The 19852-nt window shown below is 35.2% G+C and overlaps 2 protein-coding genes across 2 annotated transcripts in view; one reads left to right on the forward strand and one right to left on the reverse strand.

Annotated features, from left to right (window-relative positions):
* Positions 1–361: 361 nt before the first annotated feature.
* On the forward strand, positions 362–15012 carry RAB14 (RAB14, member RAS oncogene family). The gene is made up of 7 exons (XM_008573373.1): positions 362–416; positions 1719–1772; positions 3088–3265; positions 6961–7027; positions 11237–11324; positions 11659–11689; positions 12720–15012. The coding sequence occupies exons 1-7, from the start codon at positions 365–367 to the stop codon at positions 12895–12897; spliced, it is 648 nt and encodes a 215-aa protein (XP_008571595.1). The 5' UTR covers positions 362–364; the 3' UTR covers positions 12898–15012.
* Positions 15013–17200: 2188 nt separating this feature from the next.
* Positions 17201–19852, reverse strand: part of CNTRL (centriolin) — an 86261-nt gene continuing 83609 nt past the window's right edge. Inside the window, 3 exon segments of the mRNA XM_008573376.1 lie at positions 17201–17293; positions 17693–17776; positions 19037–19243. Of these exon segments, the coding sequence (XP_008571598.1) occupies positions 17726–17776; positions 19037–19243 (258 nt within the window). The 3' untranslated portion in view covers positions 17201–17293; positions 17693–17725.

Genomic DNA, 19852 nt, shown 5'->3' on the forward strand with positions numbered 1-19852 from the left:
TAACAGAGAAGGGAAACTTAAGGGAGGAGGACTGTTTATAATGACGTTTTTCTTGTTTAAAATTTTTCAGAGTAACATTTCCTATTGGATATTTCCTTAAGTGAAATATTGGAGTTGTTTTGGTATAAATGGTTTCTCATATTTCTATGAATGATTAATGGGAATGTTAAAGCAACATTCATATATTCGTATATTCAATCAATTTGAGAAAAGCAATTCAGTCTGACTTATTATAAACAGTATTTTGTTTACATTTGGTGTCCTTTATTTTATATATCTTTAAAGGATAGCAGTGATCAGTTTGGATAACTTATGTATACTTTCCTTCTGAAGTAACACAGTTTTCTTTGTTTTTAGTGCCACCATGGCAACTGCACCATACAACTACTCTTACATCTTTAAATATATTATTATTGGTAAGTTTATTTAACTTATGTTAAATAAGTTATTTTTCCCCAAAGAAGATTAACTTATAAAATATTTATGTACTCCTACTTAGACATACCACTGTAGGAAGAGTGAGTGATTTTTCTCACTGCAAAAAACTAAACCTCCTTTGATAAGATTTATTTTTGCATTCACATTATTTTTCCCCAAAGAAGATTAACTTATAAAATATTTATGTACTCCTACTTAGACATACCACTGTAGGAAGAGTGATTTTTCTCACTGCAAAAAACTAAACCTCCTTTGATAAGATTTATTTTTGCATTCACAATTAACCTTAATGTACCTTTCGCATTGTAGCCCTGGATTCTTCTGTAGTACAGTGCTGGGGACCTTGTGAAGTGATACTTGTTGTTCTTAAGGACTACCTGAGAGCTTGTGAATACTGGGAATGAGATTAATTTCCTAGGAGTACTGAAACATTCCAGAAATACCACAGAGGCCTCAAACCCCTTGGATTCCAAAAATTGGGAGAGAACATTGATTCAGAATAAGTTGTGTAACATGTATAAAATATAATGTTGGTGAAATATAATGTTCTTACGTTTCAGGAAGATTTTGCTCAATTTAAAAGTCTTAATGCTTTTTATTCAAGCATAGTTGTAAGAGTACAGTTTGAAAGTACTCATGCTTTTCAGCGAATTCTTCACATTATAAAAGTTTGGTTTAATGTTGAGCTCATGTGACTTTGTAATGCTTCCTTTACTAAGGGTTAAAAATTGCTGTAGTACAGTCAAAGATGACATCTGTTCTGTTATGGTTTTCATGTAATGCCAATTCTTTTCTTTTATGGAATTTTACAAGAAATACAAGAAATATAAGACAGGGGACCTAGTGAATCAAGCTTCAAAACTCAATTTGTTACTTCTGCTTTTCGTATGCTACTGCATTTGTCACTTAGGAATCTTTTACTTCTGTGTATGGGTTAAGGGAAAAAATAAAACTTTGAAACAGCTGGAAGTAAAAAATGTTATTACAACAAATTTCTCTGTCAAAAAGCACTTCCCAGCTGGTAGCTATTTATTAACATATTAATTTACAACCAAATTCTGTCACTTCTAAAGGCTGGGAATAGTCAATTAGTATATCACAGTGAAAACTGACCTATAGATCTTTTGAATCTATTATAAAGTAGGGAAATAAAATTTTTCCAAGTATTCCAGAAACTTGTGAGGTGATATGGTGAAGGATATAGCAGTCATTGCATATGATTATAAGAGTGTAAATTAAGGAATGTAATTGATACCTGAAAAAAAATTTTTTTTGAACAGGGGACATGGGAGTAGGAAAGTCTTGCTTGCTTCATCAATTTACAGAAAAAAAATGTAAGTTCAATACATGAGGTAAAACATTAGTAGCTTTCTTTATTGTCACATTTCTCCTTTTTAAAAGGTATCATTTCAGTGTACTTTATGCATGTAAATATAACCTTTTCCCATATTTGCACTTTCACCTTCAAGTATAGTGATTTTTTAAAAATTTGTGCAGATAAAATGAAAAATACCAGCATGTTTAAAGTGTTGATTTTTATATGCCGTATATAATGTGATTCGCTTGTTTTACCATTCTCTTGATAGTAAAAATGTAAAGTTAATTTTTTTAAATGCATAGAATAATGCCTGATTTAAATAATCTTTTTTATTGTTATTCTCTGATCTTGTGTTAGAGAAATTATTAGGGGGAATTTGCTGCATATATCCTTTGTTAACTAATAGATTTGAAATACTTAAAATGGAATTCGTTCTGCATTCATGACCAGTTGGTTAAAATTGAGAGTACAACTTTATCTTGGGATAGGGGAAGGGGCCAATTTGTTATAATTTATATGCTAAATATAGCTGAAATTGTTTTTATATAGTTGAAATTATTTCTATTTTTCTGCTGCTTAACAGAAGTTTGATGTGACATTTTATGAAGTGGTCTGTGTACTTGTACCAGAGAATAGTGGGTTTAGGTTTTAAGTGGCCTAATTATGAGGAAAGTACTAAAAACGTGTCTTATTGGCTTGGACATATATAACTTGTCAATGTTAAAGTCTAAATTAAACATTGTGATTTTGAGACACTGATGATAATCTCCAGGATCAAAATTTGTTTGACTAACAATTCCTAGAGTCTTAAGACCATTGATTGATTTGTTATAGGTAATGATTATTGGAAGGCTAAATAATATAATGTTGGTATTGTGAAGAGTTTATTTATGTTCTTAGTTTTACTTAGCAGATTCTTTTAGTCCAGGGGTCAGCAAGCTGTTGCCAGTGGGCAAAATCCATTTACTGCCCTGTAAATAAAATTATATAGGAACCCAATCATGCCTTTTTTATGCATTGCCTATGGCTGCTATTTTGCTTCAGTGGCAGAGTTGAGTAGTTGTGACAGAGACCTGTTGGCCTACAAACTGAAAATATTTACTGTTTGATCCTAAGCAGTTTGCTGACCCCTGTTCTAATCCAGACACATTTCTCTGATTTCTTACTTCGTGGTCTTTGCTAATTTTTTTTTCCATTGGTAGCTTTAGTCTTATTTATAACCTACACATATTAGTAAGTCATTTGATTGTTCAGTGGATTTTTCCCCCACTAGTCTTAATTTGAAGTTTTCTGAAAGTTAGGGTAATATTTTTTTTTCCCTTCCCTAACAGTTATGGCCGATTGTCCTCACACAATTGGTGTTGAATTTGGAACAAGAATAATTGAGGTTAGTGGCCAAAAAATCAAACTGCAGATTTGGGATACAGCAGGACAGGAGCGGTTTAGGGCTGTTACACGAAGCTACTACAGAGGAGCTGCAGGAGCACTTATGGTGTATGATATCACTAGGTAAGAGATTAATAATTTTTCAACCTTCATACTTGGGAAAGGAAATCTACTTTGAGGCAATGTGGTTTCTTTTTTATTTAGGCATTTTTTAGTTTATAATTATATGACTAAATGAACTATTTGGGTTTTATGGTTTCTTCTCTAAGTTGCTGTGTAAAACTTGATATAACATGTTGATTTCTTTTCTGAAAGTTGGTGTGACAAAGAACTTTAGGAGATGGTTGGTGGAGCTAATAGAGGAATACAGTTCTGAAAAGCAGCATCAGTTGAATTATTTGAGGAGAAATAATATTTTATATGAAACTTTGTTTTCTTTCTTTTTTTTCCTTTTTGTCTTTTTTCGTGGCCGGCAACGGGATCGCAACCCTCGGTGTTGCGCCCGCACCTAGCTCAGCCAGTGAGCGGCCGGTCTGTATGTGGGATTTGAACCCTCGGCGGGAGCAGCCCACCGTGCTCACAAGCGGCGCACTGTAGCAGTGCGCCACCGGGCCGGCCCAGAAACTTTGTTATTTTCACTTCAGTAGAAAGCAAGCAGGTCTTAAGGATTTAATCTCTTCAGTCTCTATTGTTAAAGTTTATATCTTCTCAAAAAAAGGCGAAGCAAGGAGTTAAATCATTTTGCTAATTCAGCATGGGAGATTATAAAAAGTTCTTATGTTTGAATCTGAAGGTGTTTGAGTATTTAATTGTTCGTTTACTTAAATTCTTTTTTGTCCTAAAATGGATCGAAGTGACATAAAATACTGCATGCAGCAGGGTTAAATTTATTTCAGCATGGCTATTTCTGGAAACTCAGAGCTCTTGATATAAAGTAGCAAAACTGGAGTGTAAAGTTTTGGCTTTGGAGAACATGGAAAACTGCCACTTTATTAGACCCTATGCTGTTTGTCTATTGTAATTAGAAAACGAACTGGATCACCTTTCATGCTGATGCAGAGTGCCAGTCAAAAAGCAGCATGATTCTTACCTTTTTTGGGGGGTAGAGATGGGTTAGTTGGGACCAAGTCATAATTAGACTCTCAAGCATATTTCCTCTTGGGAAATGCTTTATGCTCTTTCCTCTTAAAGCGTCACAATGCACATTAGGATATTGAGGACACTGAGAAGTTCTGCAGTAAAGAAATGATCAGTAAATAGTATTGTGGGAAGCCTATTAAAGAACCTGGCCATCTGTATAGAACTGTCTCATTTATGAGAAATGTATTCCTGATGACTTTATATAATTAAAAACTCCATGTATTATTAATAAAATTTGAATATGGTGATGTGTGCTTAGAATGTGATTTGTTTTTGCTTTTAAACATACCTTTTAAAGGTAGTAAATATTTTGAATAAGCTTTATGTCTATTCAAGTGATCAAAAGTACTTCAGCTGGAGACAACCAAAATGACCATCAACTGAGTAAAGGGATAAACACATTGTGATATATCCATACAGTGGAATGTTATTCAGCTATAAAAAGGAATGAAGTATTGATACAGTGTGGATGAACCTTGAAAACATTATGCTAAGTGAAAGAAGCCAGACATAAATGGCCACATATCGTGTGATTCCATTTATGAAATATCCAGAATAGGCAAATATATAGAGACAGAAAGTGGATTGCCAAGTGAGGGGGAGTAACTTCTAAGTAACTTCTAAGCAGGGTTTCTCTTTAGAATGATAAAAATGTTCTAGACTTAGTGGCGATTAGTGCACAACTCTGCGAATATATTAAAAACAACTAAATTATATACTTTAAAATGGGTAAGCTTTATGGTATGTTCATTATATCACAATAAGACTTATTGAAAAAAGCACTTCAGGCTTTAGACAGGTTCTTTCTTGACCCAGTGATACTTTATGGTGACATTGATGTTGCAGTCATGGTACCAATTTTTTCTATTTTTTAATCCTTGACATTTTGCAAACTTAAAAGCCCCATTTTCTTGGCATTAACTCTTAATTGTTACAGGGTGCTTTTCTAAATCAACAGCATAGCCTGTCATGACAGTTGCTTTGCCATATCAGTTTGATATATCTAATGTCCTGCCAAAGTTAGGGATATTTTAGCACCTTGTTTAGCGCTAGCACCACTAATTAAGAATATTTGATATTTATTTATAGATTTAAAATGATAATGACAGTGAATTTTTAATTAATAATATAATAATTAGAATAATTTGCAGAAGGTATGGTACATGTAAATTATATGGTTTACGTGATCTTGAGACTACTGACAAAGGATGTGTAGGCTTTTCTGTTTACCAAAGTTTATAATTCACTCTCCCTGCCAGCTTTAAAATTTTTAATTTCATTAGAATTAGTATAAATATGTTTGGACTTATTTAAGGTTTTGCATGAAGTAAAACATACCTGTTATGTAAAAGCAAGGTATATCAGTACTATAGATACTGAACAGTGATAAGGCTTGTGCTCTTTTAAAGTGATATTTGACCATTGTTTAGTTAGAAAATTCTAAAACATTGGGGGAAAGGTGCTATTTTGATATATATGACATCATTTTTTTTTTTTTTTTTTTACTTCAGATGGTGATTTATGTATAAGATATAGAACCAAAAAAAAAAAAAAGAATCTGAATAAGGAGTTCTTTTTAGTTTCCATTCTGAAAGGATTAAATATTTGTAATATTGAATTTTATATGAGCACTGGCAGCTGGAGATCATGAAATATGTTCACAAGGCTAAACTAGAAACACTTAGAGGACATATGGTGTGTGTAAAAAGGTTCTAGGACTGGCTCTGACATCATTTAAATCTTTATAGCCTTCTGTTTCTCAACATGTTAAATGAGTAAGATGGATTAATGTTCTGTGAGTCTCTAAATCAGAAACGTTTTTAACTTCAAAAATTTTATTATCTTGACTCTTTTGGTAGTTCTACTCTGTATAGTATTGTAAGTTGTTTGGATTTGTTTGCCATCTTGGGGCCTTCTTGTCTAGTGCACTGAGCCTGAATTTTTAAACTCTTGCTTGGAGAAAGTGAAGAAATAGGACAGTCTGAATCCCAAAATGATTTAGCTGCCTGGTAAATAAGAGTACAAGTTAGGATAAACTTCCTTTTATATCTGGGGACTTGAATTTCCAGTCAAATATATTAAATGCCTTTTTAAAGCCATCTTTTATGTTGTTGTAGTTAGCTTACTCTTCATTATTAAGCAAAGGTGAATTATGTACCAGCTTAAAATAGTGTGACTTATCTTGGTTTCTAATTGAAAATTAGAATTTAAAACCATGCAAAAATGTTTTCCATTGAGTGTGTCATTTGTTAGGCATTTTGTACTACTTTGTCTCTGTTTTGTGATTGAAAATATGGATAATTTAAAAATAATTTTAGTTCTGACTTCAGATTGGAAATTTTGGGTTCAGAATTTTATATTAATTTGATATCTTTCTTGCTTGCTTATTGGTCTGTTTACGATGTGCATTTAAATGTAAATAATGTGCTCCTGACGTAATTAGCAAAGTTGTTAGATATTGAATTAACTTATTTAAAAATAATGTGTTTGGGTAGATTTTTGAAAAGTATGTGGTTGTATTTCACAACTATTCTTCAGAGTAATTAGTCAATGCAAAAACAATCTTTTAGGATCTGTTGATTAAAATATACCTTTTAAATATTTATTGAAGTTTCTTTTTCTCTGTTTAAATGGCAATTTTATGTGGCAGTCACAAATTTAAACCTTAATTTTTGCAGAAGAAGTACATATAACCACTTAAGCAGCTGGTTGACAGATGCAAGGAATCTCACCAATCCAAATACTGTAAGTTAAATGACATCTTATTATACAGAACTTTTAAGCTAATCCAAAAAGGAGAGCCATTTGCTGGTGAGATTTTTGTATTTAGGTACTAAGAGTGAGAAATTCTTTATTTTATTCTTAAATTAATAGAGGAAAACTTAACATTTAACATTTTTTTCCAGTTCTAATTACCACAGGTTTTACATTTTATTGCACTTGGTTTTTGTTCATGTTTGTAGTTGAAAAAAAAAGAAGAAAATTATGAATAAGTTGGTGATCTCATGTCAAGTGGAGACTGAAATCTGAAATTATAATTTTAAAAGGGACCTGCATTAGTTTCATAAAAGGTTAGCATTGGAGGAATCTGGGCAAAGTGTACAAGGGATCTCTGTTATTTCTTAAAACTGCATGTGAATCTACAATTATCTCAATAAAAATTTCAATTAAAAATAATAATTCTGCATGCTTTAAAAAATTAGCTTCTTAGGCAGACTGAGAAGATATTTATTGAGATTTTATAGGCTGGCCACCATGGTAGACACTGCAGTATTGCAAAGATAAAGATGAATGTTGGTTCTTGGTCCCCAAGAATTTATAGTCTAGTGAGAAGAGAAATAGCAGGTATACAGATAACTATGTTGCAAAGCAGATTGAAATATAAATTAGAAATAGTGAGTGGCACAGTGCTGGGGGAGCCCAGGATGAGCAATGCCATCCGGAGAAACCAACGTTACAGAGGAGTTGTGTTTGAACTGGGCCTTGAAGGGTGAGTAAAGTTTCAGTAGATGCCCTTGATAGTGTTCCAGTGAGGAAACGCACTGAGCTGTGACTGATTCTGAGTTTCTCAAGAACAAGGTCTGTGTCTCCCTTAGTTTTATATCCCACCACACCTAGCACAGGCCTGGTTCAGTAAATATGTAATCATTGGCAAGATTGGCTTTTATCAGGGAATAATGGTTTAAATCATACTGAGAGTCAGTTAACATAGTATGGCTGTTATGTTAGTCCGTTTCTGTTGCTTATAACAAAATACACAGAACTGGGTATTTCATAAAGAAAACAGAATTTATTGCTTATAGTTTCTGAGGCTGGGAAGTCCAAAGTCCAGGGAACGCAGCTGGTGAAGGTCTTGGTGGTGACAGTGATGGCAGGGTATCATATAGCAAAAACGGCGGAGTAGAGAGAGAAAGTCTCCTCTCTCTTCTTTTAAAGCCCTCAGAACCACGCCCCTGACCACCATTTTTAATCCATTCATTACTGCACAGTCCTACAATCCAATCACCTCTTCAAGGCTCCACCTTTCAATTACCATAATAGGACTTCCCACCCTCTTAACAGTCACAGTGGGAGCCAAGTTTCTAACACATAAAAGTTGGGGGCACAATTCAAGCTTCAGTGAATTTTGGGGGGACATTCAATCCATTACAGCTATTATTATGCTAGGGACTGTGCCTAGAACTTTCATTTCCATTATCACATTAACCCACTGTAGATGTAACATGCAAACCTATAGATGACTGTTCATAGCAGTTTTATTTGCATTAGTCAAAAACTGGAAACAACCCAGTTGGCCATTGACAGGCGAATGGTTAAACCATCTGGTATAGTCATTCATACCGTGGTGTACTACTAAGCCATACATAGCAATGAATTATTGATACATGCAACTATTTTAGATGGATCTCAAAAGCATTATGCTTAGTAAAAAGGTCAATCTCAAAAGTTTACATAATGTACAATTCCATTTATAAAACATTCTCAAAATGACACAGTTGTAGAGATGGAGAATAGTGGTTGCTGGGGTTAGCGATGGGGTGGAGGGTGGGAACAGTGTGACTATAAAGAGGTCAGCACAAAGCATTTCCTTTGTAGTGATGGGACAGTTCTGTGTCCTGATTATGATGACACAAATTTGTACCCGTGATAAAACTGCATAGAACTACACACGTGCGCACACACGAACCCACAAGCATGTTAAAACTGTGAAATCTGAATAGGGGCTGTCGATTGTACCAGTGTCAGTTTCCTGGTTTCGAAAGTATGCTATAGGCTTGGTGAAGGATACCCCAGGACTTCTCTATAATTTTTTTGTAAGCTTCTGCATGTCTATAGTTATTTCAAGTAAAATGTTAAAAAAGAAACAAAACTAATTGTAGATGGTTCACAGAAGAGTATAATAAAATTAGCCATGTCCTTCCTACCTCATTTATGCCCTTTGAACTCTAACCAGATCTTCGGGAGAGAAAAATCTGTTCTTTAAGGTCCACTTCAAATATTATATTTTCTCTAAAGTTGCCTTTGATTTCTATGTAGAAGTCATGTACTTTCTCATTTTGTTGCTGGTCTGTTTTGTACCTCTCTGTAATTAGCATGCCACTTTATGCCTCCCCTCTCAGGGAAATAGGAAGCCTGGTTTGGAAATTCATAAGGAATTGGTAGGGGAAGCAGTATTGCTTGTTTTGAGTACGTGTCTTGTAATAGCTGTGTACTAGGCTATTGTGACTTAACAGACCTGATTTTTTTAAAAATGATTTCCTTTAAAGTATCATTATTATTCTTTAAAAAAACAGTGAACTATATATGAAAATTTCTTTCCGTTCTCAGTGGGCACTTGTCCGTACTGATTGAAGAATACTCACTTTTGTTGTACTACTTAACTGTCCTTGTATAAGGTTTACATTCAGATCAAAATTGTTACTTAGTTCATTGGACAGAAATTTTTGAAAGTGGAAGAGCCGGGGGCTGTAATTTTTCTTCTTCTTCTTTTTTTTTTTTTTTTTTTTTTTTTTTTTGGCAGCTAGCTGGTATGGGGATCCATTATAAGGCTGTGTTCTGAGCTGAGTTAACTGGCCAGCCCCAGGGTCTATAATACACAAAAAAAAGAGTTAATGGTAGAAATGCCTTTTAGTCAGAACCATCTATTCCTAAAATATACATATCTGAATTACCATATCTGTTTGGAAAGGAAAAGGAGGGGACTGTTTTACTAATTGGTGTCAAATAAGCTTGTATACAGGTTGAGCATTCCAAATCTGAAAATGTGACATGCTGCAAGATCTGAAACTTTTTTGAGCACTCTTATGCTGCTTAAAGGAAATTGCTCATTGAAGCATCTCAGATTTTGGGTTTTTGGATTTGGATGTTCAGCTGGTAAGTGTACAAATACTCCAAAAACCAAAAAAGTCTGAAATTGAAAACACTTGTGATCTCAAGCAGTTTGGATAAGGAATACTCAACCTGTATGTACACAGTTTATCTATACTTGTCCCCCTTTTTTTGTTTCCCTGGGCTACATAATTTTTTCTTATAACTTTGCAGAGTTGCCTTTAACTTTGGCCTAAGTTCAGTTGTATAAATGATTCCAAAGTGGATACTGGTGTGTGTATTTTGCATTGGACTTGAACTAATTGCATGGGTGCCCCTGTCCTCCACCCCAACTGTCCCCCGTGGATATATACAGACATATGCCTAGAGATAGTGTGGAGTAGCACAGTATTTGTCTTAAGGTCACAGTTTGTGTTTTCTATCTGGATTCTAATGTCCTTCTACCATTGATTCACTGAGTGACCTTTGGCAAGTCTCTATGCCTTATTTGAGCTTCATCTTCCTCACACATATCCCGAAGGAGTCGAACTAGGGTTTTTTTTTTTTTTTTTTTTAACTCTTTGAAGGTCACAGAACTTCTTGAAAATCTGATGAAAGCCATGAATCTTTCCCTCAGGGAATATTCCATGTATACAGTATTGTATGTTTAATTTCAGGGCATTCATGAGTTTCCCAGAGCTTGTCCATGGACCCTTAGTAATTGTACCCAGGTAAATCATAATCTTTGGCCTAGATCAAGTATCACCAAACTTTGGGCCATATCCCACCCATGGCCTGTTCTGCAATGGCTTGTGAACCTTATAAGAATGGTCTTTTACATTTGGTGGTAAAACAGCAAAGAAAAATTATGCAACAAAGACCATATGGGGTCCCGATACCTGAAAAATGTACTGGTCTGCTCTTTATAGAAAGTTAGTCAATACATGATGTAGATGATTGCCCAGATCCTTCTTAGTACTAATGACTTTATGATTCTGTAGTCCTGCCTGGATAATTGCTAGTATTTGGTTTCCTTTTTAGGCCCAGATTTTTTTTTTATCAAGATTTTTGGACTTCAGAATTTGCATGGTTAGTTTTAAATGGTTGGTTTTGTTTTAAGATGTCTTTCTTTTGATCACAATTTAGGTAATAATTCTCATAGGAAATAAAGCAGATTTGGAGGCACAGAGAGATGTTACATATGAAGAAGCCAAACAGTTTGCTGAAGAAAATGGTGGGTTTCTTTTAAGACTTAATGGTCACACTTGGGAGAATTTCTAAGGAAAGGTGGGATCTCAATACTGCAGATGATTTGACAATTTTTTTGAATGCATACTGCTCAAAAATCTAAAGAATGAGGATATAACAATGTGTTTCTATTTCTATGAGATTTATGTTGGGAATACTACAATTATTGTAAATGTGAAGAGGCCCTCCATCTTACTTTTATAAAGTTTTATGATAGGAATATTGAAAGCTGATGGAAAACTTACTCAGATGGTACTGAAGGGAATGCCCTTGTGAGTTAGTTTGAAATGTCCTAATTATAGTCTGAATTTTATTTTTAGGCTTATTGTTCCTTGAAGCAAGTGCGAAAACGTAAGTATGGCTAAAATGTAGATCATGTTTCAGTTACATTGAAGTTTCTCAAAGTAGAACCATACATTTGAAAAGTATATAATGTATATATGATATAATGTATAAATGTGTAAAGCTTTATGGCAGGAAGAATAGTAAGCAAATATCCCTTTACTTCCTGTTTCACATTTCAAAATAATATGAATTTTTGTTACTTTGCTTAACAGATTGTACCTTGATTATGCCTGTTGGTAACCCAGATTAATAAATGAGACTGTTTACATTTCAGAAATGTTTGACTTTCACAACTCAGGTTGAGTTTGGAGTCTCAGGTCCAAGCTTGGCCAATCTGTTCATATAATACTTCTGATCATGTTAAAAAGCATGACTTAAGGAAATAGTGTCTAATCAGAAGCATAATAAACTTTTTCTAATGGTTCTTTTATGTCCATTATTGAACCCTAGTGTTCCCATCATAGTTCTTTATTGATTAGCCAAGAGTGCCTTGCAGTGGTAAGGAGAGGCTTCCCTGTTTTTGTTTAGCCTCAACTGTGCTGTTAATCCCAAGAGAACTGAACTGAACTGTGAACATGGCTAAGCATGAGTATGTCGCCATCACATGATAAAAACAGCACAGTTCATGCTTGGCTGATCAGATCATACAAATCCTGGAATCCTGTTCAGCATGTTCGGAAAGATTTCATTTCTGTTTGGAGTAGTCTCTCTGTTATCACAGAAATGGCCTATCTCAACTGTCGTGTGTGTGTGTGTGTGTATTAACATACAGCATTTTAATAATTAGAGCACATCTAATTATCCAAATAGGGTTTGTAAAAACAACTCTTAGTATCATGTTTATATGCTTTCCACAGAAAATATTTTCCCATGTTGTTCTCTTAGTTTAGTCTTCTGATAATCTCTTATTAGATGACAGTGGCTAAGGTGAAGACATCATGGCAGTTGACTAAAGGTTAGCAAAAGGTCAGTGTGTAATGCCTTATCTTTAGTAGAAAGCTGTGGTTCTCGAATAAAGTTGTCAATTGCCTCTTAGGGGAGAGAACGTAGAAGATGCTTTTCTTGAGGCCGCCAAGAAAATCTATCAGAACATTCAGGATGGAAGCCTGGATCTGAATGCTGCCGAGTCTGGTGTACAGCACAAACCCTCAGCCCCACAGGGAGGCCGGCTAACCAGTGAACCCCAGCCCCAGAGAGAAGGCTGTGGCTGCTAGTGACCTCTTTGCTGTGGCCCCTCATTTGACCTTTCACCTCTGTCTGTTGGAAGCAGTACTTTTTACTGCCTCGTTGTCTTCTGTACATCTTACTGGGTTTAATTCAAAAAAAAAAAAAGAAAAAACTCTGTTGTAAAAACAGTTTAACAAAATACTAAACTGCTAAACAACTAGATGTAATCAGGTTATCAAAGGCAAGTAGAGTAATAATCTCTCCTGCATGGTAAATCTAGACTTTATTTTCCCCTTGATTGTCTTCGTGATAGGTATGTCACCAATATATGATTTAAACTGAGCACTGATGCTGGACTTCATGATTTTTACCCTCCCTCTTTGGCAAGGTTTTGTCTCACTGTATGGTTTAATTTGATATCTTAAGCCTTTCTCCCCATCTTTAACTGTACAAGTATATCTGTTTTAACCAATAAGTTAATTGCTGTGAAATGACTTCTGATGGTAGAAAAGGAGTTCTATAACTGCTTTTCTTTTGTTTTTGTTGGATAAATTCCCTGTTGTGTGGGTGGCAATTTTCTTGACAAGGTTTCTTTCTGTCTTAGCCTTGCACAGGGAAAATAACCATTTATCTTTTCTCCTGTACTTAATAGCTTTATCCTTTTTTTTTTTTTTACACCATTTTATCCTTTTCTCTTTAACAGAAAGTAAATATGTATAAAATTTGAAGGAACCGAACTAACAATACCTTTTGTGTATATTATTTTAATGAAGAAAATAAATTGATTACTGGCATTGGAACAGTATAAAATACCAGTTTGTACAGTATGACCTATATGTGACCATGTTACTCCCTTCCATTTCACACAAGGAAATAGACACAACTGCAGTTCAAAGTAATACTGGCTCCACCCCTTGGTGCTGGCAGTGTTTGAGGATATTATGCTGGAAAGCGCTCCTAGCATCAGAGGATTAACACTAGCAGATTCTGTTCCATCTTTGCACTGTGGCTTACCTGCTGAGTTTCTTAACTGTTCTTGTGCAATTGACAGTGTGCTGACCTGCTTTTCTTTCTGTAAACCTTTTGCATTACAGGCTGCATTCTTGCCTTACTGTATAGAAAAAGAAAAAAGGCTGGGTTTATCATTGCACATTTTAAGCTTTTATACCTTTATCTTCTTGGAATGGTCAGATTCTGAACCAGACAGCCAGAACCGCAGGTCTGCTGTTAAGGGATTTTAAGTTGTGGATTTTTAACACTACAGTGAAATAATTTAAGATAACCCTTGTGTTCATAGTATGAGGGGCTATTTTATGTCATGTTGGCATAAATTGTTTTGAAAAAAGGGAAAGTGTTTCTAGTGGTGTTTCATTGCTTGTGCTCATACAGAGTAAGTTATTATTACTTTGCACTAGGTGGTTTGGCCACTGAAAGAATACTGTATTGCAAGAGACACAATCTTATTTAGCCAAACATGTTTTACCAAGTTCTTCACTTCTGTTGATTGATTTCTAATTGAATTTATGGTTTGGTGGCTGAGAATTGAGAAGTTATTTGAAGCAGGATAGGTAAACCTCAGCATATTATGCACTCAGCTCAACTGTTGTGTTTAAAATACACATTTTTAAATCCCTCTTTACAGACACTAACGTAAAAGTACATCTTTCCAGGTTGTAAACATGTAGTAGTACCAGAGTGTTGTATAGTCAATGTTAAATAAAAGCCAAAACTGGAATATGCAGAAAATAGGATTTGATTAATTTGTGGACTCGTCTTTATTTTCTTCTTTGTTCAACTTTTTAAAAAAGATTCCTGGCATAGATTGGTATATTCTGTTAAAGACTTAACAGTGATCCATTTTGCTTACACTGTTGCATCACAAGGGATTTGCCCAGGGACCATGACCTGCTGGTGTGTGTATGTATTTACAAAGACAAAACAAACAAAAACCACGCATTGGGATATAAGGTAGCAATCACAAACTAAAGATTACAGCTTGTTTAGGTGCAATACCCCGATTCCCAAAGTTAGTTACAGGGGGTCTTATTGGTTTTTGTGACAGAAGGATTTATTCAAACTGCTGTACTCTTCACTTGATGTAACAAAATGCTATTAATCTAAATATTTGTAAATAAAGTACCTATATGTAGATTAAATTAAAATTGGTTGCATTATTTTCTGAACTATAATAGATTTTATTTTCTTTAAGTGAACAGTTATTTGGCATAAGCTGTCAGTTTTTATTGCAGAACTGTCATTTGTTGTATAGAGTTCTACATATGTAGTGCATAAAACCACATCACTAAGTACTTGAGCTAGTTTTATCCTTGTGTCTGCATCACCCTTGCAATATGTTTTTAGTCAACCTTTTTCAGTGTGAGATCAGCACATTTGGTGGCTGATTGATAGTGTTTTCCCTTGACTGTACTTGGGGCCAAATTCTATTATTTGCCTATGTAATTCCCTGTAATAAACTTGGGTGCTCAAAAATAGAGGAGCAAATTGTCATATTGTAACATCTGCATTCCAGACACTGGGCAGTACACTTTAGAGAAAATGTGAAATTCTTTTAATTTTTAATCCATGGAAGTTTACTGCTTGTATGGGTCACCTGCTTCTCTAGGTTACTCGTTGCCCTCACACCTATGGGGAGGCCCTCTGATTAGTAACTGGTGCTCAGTACTATTTATGCATTAGACATTCCAGTACAATGTTCAGGTGTTTTTCATGGACAATAAAGTGTTTGATGCAGTAACCTTGATTTTTTTTTTTTTTTTGGTTGGTGTTGCACACAATTCTAGTTAGAGGTAGTAAAATTTCTTTAGGGAGATGTTTTTTGAAACCAAGTGTTCGGCTTCATACATCACCTCACTTCCAGTCCTTCACACAATAGCTTTTGAGAACTTTTTTTTGCCCATACATACACCTGTTTTCAAGTGCGATTTTTTTTTTTATTTAATCAACGAATGGTTCAGTTTGTTCTCCTTCATCAGAAGACTAATTTATTACCTTCTATTCCTGTTCATGTGGGAGTATAGAGAAGGTACACCTAGCAGTTAGAAGATACTTTACCCTCATTCAGCACGGGTCCCTGAAAGATGTCAATTGCAAATAGGCTAGGCCTTTAAGCATTTTGCTAAGAGTTGAAAAAGTGAAACAAAGGAGAATATAAATACAAGACAAATTGAGTTGTTTTCAAAGTAGATGCCCTCTAGAATTTAATGTATATTGATAAATTATGTCGTCACTTTCATTGTCTTTATTGTAACTACATTTATCACATACCTTAATGGTCCAGTTCTAGCCAAACAACTTTTTAGGAACATATACTTCAGTGGTGAGGGATTACTGCACTGTGCTGTTTTGTAGCTAACATGGTGTAATGCCTGTCATGGTTCAAAAGCTGTAGTGGCCTAGAAGGAGTTCTTAGGAATATTTTAAAACCTAATCTATTACATATTTACCCTTTAGGAATAATTCTATCACCACACAACTGACAGTAGTTGCTCTTCTTGTTTTTAAAGAAATGCGTAGATCATGAAGTTGAGCCATTCAGTATAGTAGTTCAAAAATTTAAAAGTTTAAACACAGTTTGAATTTATCACTGGGTCAGATTCTCCAAAGTACAAAGTTTACATAATTTTCCACCAGTTAATACTTTTGGTCAAGGAAAGGCAACTTAAGTATAATAGTTCTAATAATAGACACTTTCAAATGATGAAATATACTTAATAAGTACAACTTCAATCTCCAGGCAAAAGAAAACCATCTGAAAAATTGTCATTTTCTTGGAATCAAGGTAAAAATGATGGCTTTACCATAGGTTGATCGGTGAAATGTAAAGTCAGATGACAGACCCAAGTTGACTGTATCTTTTATTTTCATATGAAAAATAGATTTTAAGCAGAATCCAAAAATATAACTCTTGATACTATATAAATGAAGGGGGGCTGAAGTACATTCCTTTTCTTTGTAACTAGATTTACCAGTTTATAGATTCAAGTATGCAGTTAAAATCAGCATTGGTTTTATAGAAACACATTCCAAAGACAAAAAAAACAAACAAACCCAAACCCTCAGACACCTAGGATGCTGGTTTAAACTGTACAAGTGATTTACAAAAACCTTGGCATTAGTGGTACAAGCAAAATAACTACAGGGGAGTTTCAGCATCTGAATTCACTGGATCTTGATATAAGCTAAGTGGCATTCCAATTATGAAGTTAGTGAGGTAGTGGAGGTTATTCCTCAGATATATTTATGTAAGACTATTCCTTATCTGGCTGAGACATCCTTTTCCTACAATAAGACAAAAAGAAAGGATGAATTAAATTCTTGAAGCAACAAGTGGCATTCCAATTATGAAGTTAGTGAGGTAGTGGAGGTTATTCCTCAGATATATTTATGTAAGACTATTCCTTATCTTGCTGAGACATCCTTTTCCTACAATAAGACAAAAAGAAAGGATGAATTAAATTCTTGAAGCAATAAGAACAGTCTTAACAAATTAACAACTAAATGATAGCATGATGACTAATAGTTAAAAATATATTTGAGTACCTCTGAAAAAATGTTTTAAGATGAACCACTGTGCAAAATCATGAGATAAAGATAAAAAGGTTATTTTTCATAAGTGCTAGAATTTGAGCTCTTCCTATTGGAAGTGCTAATTAAAAGATCTCTTTATAATGTACCCCGTGAGCAGGAAGCTGGGAATGGCATCAGTGTCAGTAGTTGTTTACTGGTTCTGATGGACCTTATAAAAAGGTTATTTTTCATAAGTGCTAGAATTTGAGCTCTTCCTATTGGAAGTGCTAATTAAAAGATCTCTTTATAATGTACCCTGTGAGCAGGAAGCTGGGAATGGCATCAGTGTCAGTAGTTGTTTACTGGTTCTGATGGACCTTGTAGATCTTTCCAAGTTCTCTGAAAAGAAGGGAGATAAAATGTTAGGCTCCGAAGCCAGCCCCTAACTTTAACCTAGTTTTAAGTTTTTGTCCCACATAGGCCTGCATTACAACCCCAGACTTCTAAACAATTCTATCTCACCCCTGCCCATTGTGACTCTAACACTTGCCGTTATTTTCTTGCCTTAAAAGCACCTGAGCTGTTCTGCTTCCACATTGAGCTGACAATTGAACATGGCTTTTAAACCCCTATATACTCTTCTATTACGCGCTCTCCTACCTCCAAAAGCACACCTATTTTTCAGTGCCCAGCGCCTCTCATGCTCCTCCTTAAGCCCTCCCTGCCTGGGACCCTGATGGTTTTGGCCTTTACCTGACTTGGGTCCTACCACAGAAGGTGTTATGGTGCTCATATTCAAATTTTGACTCTGCTGCTAATTAGCATGTGACCTAGGTAAGTCACTTGCTGACCTTAGGCCTATTAAAGAGGCAACTGTCCTTGAAGGCTCCTTGTGGTTCAATCATTACAGTACACTACTATGGGGTGTGTCCTGGTTTTGTCCTTTGCTACATCCTTGACCAAGTCACTTATCATTTTATTCGGTTTCTTTATCTGTGTAAAGGGATAATTTCTACCTCCTAGAACGTAGAAGAGATAATATGTGTAAAGTGTTAAGTATGTGCACACAGTAGGCACTCAAAAATAGAAGCTATTACCTGTCTCTGTTACTTATACTGTGTTACTATTTACTATTTCCATGAGTATATTTCACGTTCCTCCTAAATGATTATTACCCTTATCTAAGTCTCACAGAAAACCTTTGTGAAATTTAGGGTTTTTTACAGACTCTGAGTTGAGGTCTGCATTCAAATTTTGTGCTGAGGAATAACTGTAGGCACAGTCTATCCTTCCCCAAGACACAGGGAGACAGACATACTAAACTAGGACTCAAACTGGCCTCAGGTCTGAGCTCTTTACATTGACTGAACAGAAAATGAGGAAATCCAGAAGTGGAAGATATTAATAGTTAGAATTAACTACATTCCTACCAGGTCATCCAATCTCCTATTTCCTAAGCCATCAGCTTATCCTCTTTATCTACCAACCAGCTGATTCCAATTTTCCCAAGTACCACAAAAAAGTCTTTGCTAAGACAAGCTTTTCAGAAGTAGAAGGTGGCATTTATATCCTTAAATCTCTTCTAGATTATGTACTTTAAAGCTTTCAAGTATTTTCCATGTAACATATTAAACCGTTTGTTAAGAGTTTCCTCTTTACCTGACTTTGTCCAAGTTGAGAATCCTCCGTAAGGGAAGAGTCCCGCTGAGACAGACTGGGTGACGATGTTGAATCTGCAGAGGTGCTTGTAACCAATTCCCCTAAAGCATCGACTTGCCTCCTCAAACTGTGTAAAGTGCCCTCTGTCTGCCGCTTTCCTTTAATTAATACTTCTGCTTGCTTGGACATACAGTGTCGAAGTTGGGCCTGCAAAGTGTTACGATAACATTTAGGGTTTTACATAGAAGAAATGTACCAGAACTATTACCGAGTTCCCCATGTTAAACATTTGACAGGCCAATGCAACAAAGTAGGAATTGCTGCTGAAAATGTTCTTGTACTTAAAAAAAATTGTAGGAGGTGCCAGATGGAAAATCTGAGTGAATAAACTGACCACTCTGTGTTGTAATTGACTGGGCCTTTTACTCAGCCCCTTCCTTCTACTATAACAGTACTTAGGATTTTAGGATTTTGGCATCCCCTGCTTTCCCAATAAATTACTGCCTCATCTCTCTCTTCCTTGTCTGCCAAGACTTAAAAGACTAGTTTATACTTGATATCTTCAGTGTTTCGTCTTTATTTAATCCTCAACACTAGACTACTTTCCAGCTTTCCCCTATGCTGTAATCTTGAAATGATTCAAAGTCTATAGCACCACTGTCCAACAGAACTTTCTACAATGATGGGAATGTTCTGTATCGGGCTGTGAATATACTAACCACTAGACACAAGGCTATTGAGCACTTGAAATGTGGCAACTTAAGAAATTAATTTTTAGCAATTAAAATTTAACCACACGTGGATGGAGACCATCAC

Source organism: Galeopterus variegatus, unplaced genomic scaffold (genome assembly GCF_000696425.1).
Source record: "Galeopterus variegatus unplaced genomic scaffold, G_variegatus-3.0.2 Scaffold912, whole genome shotgun sequence".
Taxonomy (NCBI): Eukaryota; Metazoa; Chordata; class Mammalia; order Dermoptera; family Cynocephalidae; genus Galeopterus; species Galeopterus variegatus.

What these genes read in the sequence shown, in the direction of transcription:
- RAB14 (XM_008573373.1), top strand. Translation starts at nt 365, where the DNA reads ATGGCAACTGCACCATACAACTACTCTTACATCTTTAAATATATTATT. An exon ending in ATGGTGTATGATATCACTAG is followed by an intron (nt 3,266 to 6,960) that starts GTAAGAGATTAA and finishes TAATTTTTGCAG; the next exon opens with AAGAAGTACATATAACCACT. An exon ending in ACAGTTTGCTGAAGAAAATG is followed by an intron (nt 11,325 to 11,658) that starts GTGGGTTTCTTT and finishes TTTTATTTTTAG; the next exon opens with GCTTATTGTTCCTTGAAGCA.